Source organism: Typopeltis vanoorti, chromosome 13, assembly GCF_054136105.1.
Source record: "Typopeltis vanoorti isolate ZY-2024b chromosome 13, IOZ_Tvanoo_1.0, whole genome shotgun sequence".
Classification (NCBI taxonomy): Eukaryota; Metazoa; Arthropoda; class Arachnida; order Uropygi; family Thelyphonidae; genus Typopeltis; species Typopeltis vanoorti.
The window spans coordinates 88838398-88851231 of record NC_143561.1 but is presented as its reverse complement, the minus strand read 5'-3'; the positions used below and the strand labels follow the sequence as shown (position 1 = coordinate 88851231).

The window sequence follows — 12834 nt, the reverse complement described above, 5'->3', positions numbered from 1 at the left end:
TTTAGCGAGTTAATATTCTTCTTATTGTGCTATCTTCTATCAAAGGTCAGCGACCATCTTGGTGAACAAACTGCACTCTTGTGCTAATCTGAGCAGTTGTGCATTGCTCTTTCCTATCCACGTCTTGATGTTGTCAAACCATGATATTCTTTTTCTTCCTCTAGTTCTTTTGCCACCAATTCTTCCTATCAAAATAGTTTGTAGAAGTTGGTATTTGCTGTTTCTCATGATGTGGCCAAGATATGATGTTTTTCGTTTCTTGATTATTTGTACAAGATGTTTAGCTTTGCCAATGGATTTTAAGACATCTTCATTGGTAATTTTTTCTGTCCATGATATCTTTAGCATTCTTCTGTATAGCCACATCTCAAAGGCTTCGATTTTCTTGATGGTTGTCGCCTTCAATGTCCATGTTTCAACTCCAAAGAGCAAAATAAACCACACGTAACATTTCAGCATTCGGCATCTGACTTCCATGTTTAGGTCTTTATTGCAGAATAGTGTTCTCATTTTCATGAAGGACTGCCGTGCAACTTCAATCCTTGTCTTTATATCTATTTCTGGATCCCACCGTTCATTAAGCCAGCAACCAAGATATTTATATCTTGACACTTGATCAATATTTTTCCCATTGAGTGTCAGTTTCATTGATGAGGCTGGATGTTTGCTGATGATCATGTATTTTGTCTTGTTGATGTTTATATTTATTCCCATTCTTTGGCTTTCTATGTATACTCTGTCAACGAGTTTTTGGAGATCCATAATGTTATCTGCAATTAGCACGGTGGCATCTGCATATCGTAGGTTGTTAACAATCTTTCCATTTATTGTGATTCCTTCTGAACATTCTTCCAATGCTTTTTTAAAGATTGCCTCTGCATATATGTTGAACAGGAGTGGTGAGAGCACACATCCTTGTCTCACTCCTCTTTTGATGTTAATATCACTGGTGGTAATGTTGTCTAATTGAACGGTAGCTAACTGATTCCAATACAGATTTGTTATTAGTCTTATGTCTTGTTCGTCTAGCCTTATTTGTTGAAGGACTTCTATTAAGTTAGTGTGTCTGACTTTGTCGAATGCTTTTTCAAAATCTATGAAACACATAAAGACAGATTTCTGTTTTTCTATGCATTTTTGTATCAATATTTTGTATCAATATTATCAATATCAATTAGGGTACAGAAAAGGGCCGCTTTAGTAGCAAAACCATTCCGAAAGCCGAATTGTGTTTCACTTAGAGTTTCTTCACTTTTTCTATAAATACGATTCTGAATTACTTTCAAAAATATTTTTAATGTTTGGCTCATTAGACTAATAAGTCGGAAGTCACCACAGGAATTCGCTTCGGGTTTCTTTGGGACAGTGATAAATGTAGATTTGAGCCAATCTGATGGAAATTCATCACTTTCATATATTTTATTAAATAGTTTTTCAAGAAGTTTGATGTTATCTGGTTCTATTAATTTTAAAAATTCTGTTTGCACACCATCTGGTCCACTGGCTTTTCCTGTTTTACTTGTTCGTATAGCATTCTCTATTTCGCATTTCATGATTGCTGGTCCTTGAATGTTATCTTTTATATTTATAGGCTTCTTAACAAATATTGATATATTATGTTTTCAAAATGTTGCAGCTGTTTTTCCTAACTGTGTTTATATATATATATATATATATATACACACACCAGTGGAGGCCAAATCTCAGCTTTGCAAGCTGCATCTGGCTGGCAAGGTTGTTTGCTGCAGCTCTTAATGCACTGTTGGTTTTTGTGTTTATCATAAAGGACAAAAATTCATAATACATATGTATTCTTCACAGACATACAAGTACATATATGTATTTGTATGTCTATATTCAATCTTATATTGCTATATATAGGCTGTATTTATATTTAATATTTAAATATAAATAAAGATTTATTTTATATTTAATTGTTTTTAATAAATATTTTTTTAAAAAAACGTCCTATGTAATTCTTGGCATGGAAAACTTGGTTATTCCTGGTATACACAAACACCTCTTTCAACTATTTTGAATTCCTTAAGTTTGATAATCACTTCTGTGGTTAAACAGAAAAGTGTTCAACTTCTGATTAAAATACAGTTCTTAATTCTCTCTTATTATGAATATGTAATGAAAAACTTTTAGATACTTTTTTATTTCATAACCCAATGCAAAAATATACTTTAATTTATATCTAAATTCCTGTAGATATGGCTGAAGATTGCATTTCAGTGTCGAGTGTGTGCCATGATCTGTCATAAAAAGTGTATAGTCAAGTGCCAGGCCCAAAGTACCTGTCCTCTGTATGTTCTATTCATTATTTTATATTTTGATATTTGATTTGTTTTTATATGATTTCAAACAGTAGCGCACTCAGGATTTAATCTTGGGGGGGGGAGTTGAGTAGACAGTTTGAGAATACACTACTCATCACATACGACCTATGACTGAGCATCTGCAATGATCGCTAATTCATAAGTAGTATAGAAATAGAATACACGACACAACATAAATAAAACAAATGAATTTTAATTAAACAAAGATTTTTGGAAAATTTTCTAGTGTTTTTTTTTTTTTTTTTTTTTTTTTTTTTTTTTTTTTTTGGGAGGAGGAGAAGGTCCCTTGAACCCCCTCTGGGTGCGCCACTGATTTCAAAATAGTATTGCTTGTATGTTGGTATTTCAAAATAGTATTACTTGTAAATTGCTTTAAATTTTTGGTTATCAATTGTGCATTATCTTATCTAGGCAGTACAGTCTCTAACCTTGTCTATGTGAGGCATGATTTGGTCATATAGGAGGCCTTCCAGTGATGGTGCTGGCCTTTTTCATCTGTATATATTCATTCCTTTCAATACTCTTTATTCTACTTCTCTTGAGTCTCTTTTACTTTCCGGTTTTCCAGACTACTATCACTGGAATCCAATGCTTTGCCAATGTGTTCAGTTGAATTCAGGGTAGTGAAGGCATTCCAATTCTAAGTGCAGTCATTGCTTGCCAGTTAGAGAGTATCCATGTGTTAAATTCAGAGCTTCCCCTGTGATGGGGAGCTCTGATGCTGAATTCTCCCTCTTTTTCTTTTTAACACACACACACACACACACACGCACTCACGCTTCTTGGAAAGAAGTCAATGAACACCGTAGTGTAAGGAACAAACACCCATGGCACCCACCTTAATAAGATATAGAACCTCTTTTTCATTCTGATGACCGCAACAAAATGACCAATAGGATTACTGCAGCAATTCTACAGGCCATACTTTTCAAAATCATATTATAGTGATCAATGGGAATTTTGGACCATTCTTCCTGTAGGCATATAATGAGATCCTAGACTGTTATGGGGCAGACATCCCTTGACCTCACCCATTGCTCCAGTTCATTCCACAGATGTTCAGTAGGGTTGAAATCGGGGTTCTGTGGAGGCCAGTCGAGTGTGGTTATGTACATATCCACAACCATTGTTACACCTGATATCTTGAGAATATAGTATTCTCAGTTATCATGGTGTAACATGAAAAATAAATAACATAAATAAAAACCCCTGCATAAAAAGGATAATTTAATTAATAAAATATTCTTGCATCCAGTATAAATTGAGTAAAATGTAAAGGTCTATTGTTTAGTTAAGATAACAAAAGAAAAGAATGTATTAAGATGTATTATGACTAAACAAGGAATTTGTATTAAATAAGTAGCTAACTAAGAATTAATATAGTAATGCGATTAAGAATGAAAGAGTTAAGTGCATAAGTATAAAAGAATGAGTCATGAAATACGCTATGTAAGAGGCTATAGATTAAGCATTAAGTAGAATTCTGAGAAAAGGTTTAAAAGGGGGTTAAGATAGAGGCTAGCAAGAGAAATAACGGAATATCGCTTAGGGCCTATACCCGGATAGAAACTTCGTTATGAGTTGCCGATCAAAATGACGTATGGCGGCCAAATGCTACCCAATTGGTAGACAGACAGAAAACAAGTAGGAGGTGGGAAAAAGAAGTAAGAAAGGGCGTCATTAGGGGAGCAGCTATAAAAGGGTTGGTAGCCCCCCCCCCTCGTGCTTTTTCGAAGAGTAGGCTCTTTTGGGTTTTGGGGAAGACGTTTAGATAGTCAAGGAGGCTTGAGGCCTTTTTGCCTTTTGCCAGAGGAGAAGAAACGTTTGGATAGTCGCAGTGGTTTGAGTTTGGTTTTCTAGTGGATTACACGGTGTTCCTGAGTGGAGAGATATGGCTTATATCCTCATGCCACAACAAGGAATCGAAGGTGAGCGGGAAGGCTATTCCCGTATTCCTATGTAGAAAGCGAAATATACCATAGAGTCATAGGAAGTTGTGAGAATATCGATGTCCTCGTTTCGGATAGTACAGCCGACGGCGCAGATGTTTATATAGCCCTGAATTGCAAGAAGTTATGCAAGCAAGTTCGTCCAGTAGAAGGTAAAGGCCCGTAAGTGAAGCTAAAGACAGGTATTGTGAATTTTGTCTTATGTTAACTAGAAGTTGTTTGTGATAAGTACCATTATCATAATACGGAACTGTTAAAGTGATTAGGGAGAAATTATAATAGGACTTTAGAATTTGATAGAGAGTGTTAAAAGTAAGCTAGCTAGTGTTGATAATTTGTGAATAATTAATTATCCTAAGAATCTTGAGTGCCTACTACATTGTAAAAGGAAAGTTAATGACATAGTTGTGTGTTAATGAAGTAAATGGTTTTGTTAATATTGAGTTTGATTAGTGTGAATTGAGTAATCAAGTAGTCTGAGGAATTTGAATGCCTAGTGTGATGTGTAGAGAATCGGAATTGTCATAAATATGTGCTAGAGTAGTTAATGATTTTGTTAGTGTACTTGAAGTTGAATAATCTAATAATGAAGTTGAATAATCTAATAATTTTTTCCATGTTAAGTGAATTCATGTTTTGTATGAAATTTTGTGGCGGCATGATCGTAGTAACTTTTGTCTAATCATAGCCCAACTACTTGTATTAAGCTAATTTTAGTGTGTAAGTAATTTAGTTGAGTATTTTGATATGTACCATGTTTAGAGAAATAATAAACCTTTTGTTTAATGATAAAAAAGTTGTCTGATATTGCTAATCCAATGCACCGCTTAGAAACATTCGAGCCTAATCACGCGGGGAATTAATGTTAAGAAATGGGTAATTTAAGGAATTAATGTTGAGTAACAAGAAATAGTGTCACGACTGCAATAGTTACACTTTCAGATATTTGAGTTCCTTTTCTCTGTTTATGTATAAAATATCTTAAACTAAATATCCCAAAGGGTGCAGTTAAAATACAAATACTAGGGATACTACGGGGAACTCAGATATTAGTAGAAATTTTGGTGATGTCTTGAAAGTAGAAGTTAGGAGAATATAGACGAAGGCAGTTTGTAAGACAAACAAAATCATAATATAGGGACATAACACCATGCAGTTACAGCAGCAGCTGTATGAGACATGGTGCATTCTCTTGCTGAAAGAGACAATGATCAGTTCTGTAGAACCACCACAAAGTAGGAAGCATTGCATTTCCAGAATGTTCAGCTACCTCTTGGAGTTCAGTGTTTGTTGCGCCACAAACAGTGTTAATGTTTTTTTTTTTCGATTAGGTTAACTTCCTTATTCTTTATAATCCTACTGGGTGCGCCATTTATGTTGCGACTTTTTCTTATCCTTTGTCTTTACTATCCTCTCGACTCCATTATTTATGTTATTGCCCTTTTCTTATCTTCTTTGCTTTTTCTTTACTTAATTAGTTATTTACTCTTTTTCTACCCTTTCTTAACTAATCCAATATTCTATCTTTCTTAAATTCAAAACTCGTTTAACACTGTACCTTACTTATACACATTTATCCCTTATAATTTAAACTCTACAATCAAATATTCTCTCATTCAGTGCTTTGCAATCTATGTCCTAAACAAACAATCCGAAGAAGTTCACCCTATAAGTATTAACACATTTATATTTATGCTGCACCAGCTAATACCTAGGTAGAAAGGATTCTTGTTCAGGGTGACCCCTTTAGAGAGTTAATGATTATTTGGTCAAGCATAAATTTATCTCCCCTTCGCTTGTCCTTTTCTTTCTTACAGTCGTGGCTTACTTATTGCATTAGTATTCATTGGCTTATCCCGCTTGGTTCGTTGTATTTTAATGAGTGGTAGTTTTGAATTCATATAATATAGGCAGATCAGGCAAGTTCGTGAATGAAACAATTTAATTAGCTTTAAAGTGATACACTATAATACATTTCAAAACAGGATAATATGGTTGCACTCAACTCAGATCAAAAGCTCTAATTAACTCGTACTTATCACACATACTAAATCTTAATAACCTTAAATACAATCATAAAATACAATTCATAGATTATCATTAAGCCATTCGGATACACGTGGCTATCAGTGAATACATCAGCACAATTACACTTTTAGTTTAACATAATCTTGTATCTATTCGGCCTCTTGGGCAAACAATTCTTAAATCTGTCTCGGACATGTATTTAGTTGTAGGCCACTCTTACAGTTCTTTAAGTTCAGTCCAATTTAAACGTCCACACAGGAAATTCACTCTCTTCTTACAACTGGAATTAGTATTTCAAAAGTCTACATTACCATTTCTGTCCTTGAACTCTTAAAACTTGTTCCCGCCTTGTCTAATCATCAAGGCCTTCAAATGTAATTGCTTTGGAGGATATCTTCCGTAGATCTGTGCGAGTAGAATCTCCGAGGGAAACATGGAAGGTGGCACGGTAACGTCGCCTTGAATGGACGGCTCAATTTAGTCCCTCCGTCGTACGACAACATCACAGCTATCCTAGAACACGGACATAGCTTGGCCCAATACGAATGCTACGACAGACAAACTAAGTGCCTTCCGCGACTGGCCAGGGACTTCCCTCCTACGACCAGCAGGACCACTCCGAGAGATCAGGAATCCAGGATGAAAAAGATAAGAGAGCTCGAATCTTCATGCAAGGCCTTTTTGTTCAATTTTCTCCTCTTGTTAAATCTCGATATTTGCGATATGCGCCAACTTGGTCACGTGTGTCCACGTCACTCTCATTAGCTCCCTCTATTATTTCCTTCGCACGTGTGTCTGCCTCCTATTCCTGGAAGACGCTTAGGTTTCCCTTTTCAGTATTTTCATAATGCAGGATGGTAAAAGTGACCCTTTGAACCCTGACTCACAGGCTTTACTATTCCAGTGCAAGAGGCTGGTTTTTACAAATGGATTTTGCCAGCTTACATGGATTTCTATTATCAGGCCCACACTTAATACAGATTATATTTAAACATTTTATACAATTTTGTACAATTCCTTAAACTTTATCTTGACTTGTATTCACAAACAACTTATTTTTTCTATTGCCAACGTTCCATATTCTCTGCCTGAGTAGAATTAATGTTGTGACCTGAATATTTTAATATAAACCTTTTTAATGCTTATTCAGGACACAACAAGAGGTCTGAGGCCAAACCAAGAAAAACAGGACCATACCATTACCACTTTTGAATTTCATAGTTGGGGTTATGCACTCTGGTAAGAGATATTTACTGAGCGTCCACCACACCCACATTTGTCCTTCTGCTTGGTAGAGAGTGTAGCGTAGTAGATTCATCACTCCATAACAAAGCCTCCATGTCCTATGAAAGCTTTGTTATGGAGCGATGATTAGATATACAACACTGGACATGCTCTTTGCGGCACTGAAGACAATGCTGCATATTGGTTTGGATGATATGTGGCTTAGATATTGTAGTTTTACCACGGTAACCCATGAGGTGAGCCTTAGTTATGAATGTTTTTATTCAGATTCATTTGCCAGTTGATGCCTGGAACTCTGCATTTAACGTGTCGGCTGACGAATGGTGGTTTTTACATATTATTTTTTGTAGCACCCTGCAGTCGTGTTTGGTGAGCGTGTTGGGTTGTCCACTGAAGGTAGCACTTGCAGTTGACTCCCTGTGCTTCCATCTCAGTGTGGTATCACTAATGTCGACCTGGGATGGCCCAATTTGTCAACAATTTGCTGAACAGATAGACTTGCAACATGTCATCCTGTAACAATGTCTCTTTCAAACTCCATCAGTTCCCTTCTCTCAGCCATTTCACCCAGACACAGTTGCATTGACTAGGGAGCATCATATTCCTCCAATTTATACCCCCTACAAATGCACACATGCACCTTTCCTGTGGAGAAGTCTGTATAAATTCTCTCCAAGTAGTGTGTGTGTATTGATCTCATACACGAGAGATCAAGAGACCTTATAATCACATCAGTGCCATGTGTGGGGTGTAGATTAGGACTGAGATAGATGTTTATTGATAATTTTTTTTTTGTAGAGCTGTAGTTTGGGAATATTTCATGAGGATGGCTGTTCCAGAGAGCAGAGGTGGACGGAATAAAAGAGGAAGAAGAGAAGCAGGGTTGGTATGTTTCAAGTTACACATTAAAGGTATGCTGGGCTGCTGCTCTTGTATTAACAGGTGAAACAGAAAGTACCTGTAGAATAGACAATGCTGAAACACTATCTGTAAGATAGAGGCTGAAGAGAATGTGTAAGAGAGGATCATCAATGAACCTAATTGTTCACCTCTGGACAGGTTCAAAGATTTTAAGGGAAGTTTTAGGTATACCACCCCAAACATGGGAGCAGTATTCTAAGCATGAATTTGAGATTTGTATATAGTTAAGAGTTAGTTGGGTATACTAGTCTCTTTAACAAAAGAGAATGCCTAGTTTTTTGAATGCTGAGAAGGATGGATCTAAATCTAAATCAGATTTAGATCCATTGATGACTGATTTTTATATGTTGCGTGCTTTGGGATAGGCAGAGTATGAGCTGGAATTCTTGAAGCAAGCCATGTGTAGTAAGCTATGAGATTGATGCTGAACCAGGTCTTGGAAAGCAGATGAGGATTATGGGTTGAATTGGAGATGAAGGTCTTCATGGTAGTGAGAATAATTTCTATAACTAGTTTGCAGATTTTTGAGAATAAATCTTTTATCTTCAAGGTGTTCAACAAGGCTCCAAGTACAAAAACCATTAGCAACATCAACAGACAGAAAAAAAAGAAGCAGAAAACATATGTCACCTAAAAATGTACCATATTTTCTTACTGTACATTCAACATGTAAATGTCTGATTCAGAAATTATCATCTTTCTTTAATGAAATTGTAAAGCTGATATTAAACCACATAGAACATCTTCATAGTAAAAAAATGTTTATTAAGATACTCAACTTGTTTCTTGAAATAACTGTTTCACGTCAGGAGATATAATAAATCAAAATTTAAGCTGCAAATTGCTAACAATCATGATGTAAATATTTGAAAAAGAGAGAGTAACAATGGAATGTGCACTCATGCTGTGTAGACACTTGATAATTAGTAGCATTATCATGCCCTGTTTTTTCTTGCTGTGCTGTTATTACGGATGATGTTTTATCATTTCTTCTGACTCTTTGAACCCTCTTAAGTAGAAACTGTAATCTCTTCGAATCACTTCAGTTCTCTGCCGGAATACTTTTGGTCTGGTTTCCATTGTATGTGGTGCCAATACTGATTTGAGTTTCCTTTTTTACTTGAATGTCTGAAATGTTTTGACATGCATACCTCTCCTAATCTTGCACATTCCATTGTTAGTCTCTCTTTTTCAAATATTTACATTGTGATTACCAATTTGTAGCTTAATATTTTTTATTCACTATATATCCTGATGATGATGTGAAACACAGTTCTTTCATGAAACTAGTCAAGTGCTTGAATAACCATTTTATACTATCAGCGGTCGGCAACCTGCTGCTCCGGAGCTGCATACAGCTCTTTGAATGAATAATTGCAGCTCTTTTCGTTATTAAACAATCTATTTTTGAATAATGCAAAATAAATGTTAATTATTAAATTAGAAACTAAAAACCCTAAATATAGGATTTGCAATAAATTAAGGACATTTTACATTAAGTCAAGGATATTTTACAATTGAAAATTGTACAGGCAATGCTGAAAAATTTAATACTTTCATGTTTGAACTTTTTGAAATCATATGCGATAATCCTTCTTTACATTCGTCTTGGATTATCATGGATAATGCAAGAATTCATAAACCCACTGATTTGTCAAATATTTGTTTTAATTATTCATGCAATAAACCAATCCATCATGCTAGGCTAGCGCTATGGTAGCGCTTGCCTGTCTGAATGTGCCCATTGTCTTCACATATAGTGCAGGTGTGGTCTGTAAATCTGCTCACTTTGTTAAAATAAGTAAAGGTTTTGTAGTGGACATTGCAGTGCTTTCATTTACTGGTGATTGTGTTGGGTAATGTGAATATTGTAATATTAAATTAATTATTAACAAAATAAAAATATTTTTGTAGTATTTAAAATGTCAGCAAAGAAGAGAAAAATAGAACAAGAAAATCGGGAGTTTAAAAGTGAATGGACCAAAACCTACGCGTTTGTAGCAAATATAGTAGGATTTCCAATGTGTTTAATATGCCATGAAAAGCTTTCAAACAATAAAAAATCAAATATACCAAGACATTTTTTAAATAAACACGATACATTTGACAAAGCATATCCACAGGGAGATGAAAGAAAAAAAAGGCAGTAGAAGAGCTGCAACGCAAAGTAAACATAACTAAATGTTCATTTTCCAAATGGATAAAAGCAAAGAAATGCAACTATTGCTAGTTTTGTGGCCGTTCAAGAAGTTGTTAAATGAGAAAAACCTTTTACAGACGGCGAATATGTGAAAGAATGTTTTATTAAAATGTCTGAATTTCTCTTCTGTGATTTTAAAAACAAAGTGGAAATAATTGCAAAAATAAAAGACATGCCATTATCTGCTAAAATTATCTGCAGAACTATACGAATGGCAGAAGATATAACAAATCAGCAGGTTACAGATCTAAATTCAACACTAGGATTCTCCATTGCCTGTGCTGAATCATGCGATGTGGATGACATTGCACAGATTGTACTTATTTGTAGATACCTAAACTCTCAAGGACCTTGAGAAGAATTACTCTATATACTGCCACTTACAGGACAAACTTGTGGAGAAGACATTGAATCTGCTGTTACCACTTGCTCAAAAAAGTAAGGGTATTAATATTAACAAAATAATATCTATTGCGACCGATGGGGTGCTGAGCATGAAAGGCACAATAAAAGGTTTTGTTTCTTTATTTAAAAAACAAATTTTACATGACATGTTTTCCTTTCACTGCATAATCCACTTTGTGCACAAACTTGTCCAAAAGAGATAACAGTAGTTGATGGATTTGGTTGTAGAAATTGTTAACAAAATAATGGCAGGACTGCTACATCATCGGCAATTTTGTGAACTTAAAGAAATCAATTGCAAATATTCGGATCTTCTTTTGCATAACAGAATAAGATGGCTTTCCAGAGGTGTGGTGTTGATGCAATTTGCCACCTGCCTTGGAGAGGTTAGTTGTTTCTAAGACAAAAAGACCTTGAATATGCACAGTTAGAAGACACTCATTGGTTAAAAAAATTCTACTTTATGGTGGATATGACTTCCCATTTAAACACACTAAATAAGAAACTACAGGGAAAGAGAAATAGAGCAGTTTTGCTTTTAGAAGAAGTGATTTCGTTTGAACAAAAATTGTATTTGTTTGCAACCGACTTAGAGAAAGACACATTATTACATTTTCCTACATTGAAGAAATATCAACAAGAACAAGCTGATAATAATTCCATAAATTTAACCTTTTTCAAAGAAATTGTGGTAAATATGCGATCTGAATTTAATGGGAGATTTGAGGAGTTTAGAAAGAACAAGGCAACTATGTCATTTTTATTGCAACCACTTGAAATTAATCCTGCCAAATTAAAATGTTCACCTTTTGCTGGAATTTATGAGGTTGCATTTCAACTTGAGTTAGAGGACCTGAAAACCAAGCATTTGTGGAATTCAAAATTTAGAAATCTTGAATTTGACCTGCAGGAGTTGGAAAGACAAAAATCTACCCTTGCAATACAACACAAATGGTCTGAAATAGAAGATCTTAAAAAGCAAGATCAGATTGTATTTGACGCGTGGAATTGTTTACCAGACACTTACATTCAGATAAAACCATACGCATTTGGACTTCTATCGATTTTCGGATCGACATATTTCTGTGAGCAAATATTTTCTAATATGAATTTTATTAAAAGTAAGTTGAGAAACCAACTAAACAACGCGAGTCTTTCGTCATGTTTGAAAATGAAAATTATGGCGTATTCACCACATATTGAGAAACTATCCCAAGAAGTTCAACAGCAAAAGTCGCACTAAGAAGATATTTTAAATTTAAAAAAATTAAAGAAATAGGCATATTATTGGATTTTATACATATATTTTTGTAAGGAGGAGGAAATCTTTGTTGTAATATTTTAAAATATCATATAATTTTGTGTGACATGCCACCCCTGTGTTTTACAAGTATGATAACATGTTACTGTACTTAACTGAATAAATAATTTAATTATAATATTTTTCAATGTAGTTTCTAAATTTAAAGCAGTGAAGCAATTAAATAGTAAATCAAATACTTGGTTTGATTCGCATAAAGAATATTTTCTTTTTCTTTGATAAGAAAGTATTAAATTTATTTTCCATTATTTAGGTATATTTTAATTTTTTACCCTGCACAAATAAATCGACATGTAAAAATCAACATTCATAAAGTAGATCTTTAATTAAAAGATACTAATTCTGCCGTACAAAACAAACACCGTGGACCGCACAAAAAACCTGAGAGGGCCGCATGCAACCCATGGACCATTGGTTGTTGCT

General features: G+C 34.7%; 1 protein-coding gene across 1 annotated transcript in view; it reads left to right on the top strand.

The window, feature by feature from the left end:
- Positions 1–12834, top strand: part of Pdzd8 (PDZ domain containing 8) — a 269988-nt gene that overhangs the window by 236218 nt on the left and 20936 nt on the right. The window contains exon 14 of the mRNA XM_090402639.1: positions 2215–2309. Within this exon, the coding sequence (XP_090258765.1) occupies positions 2215–2309 (95 nt within the window). The remainder of the gene's footprint in view (positions 1–2214; positions 2310–12834) is intronic.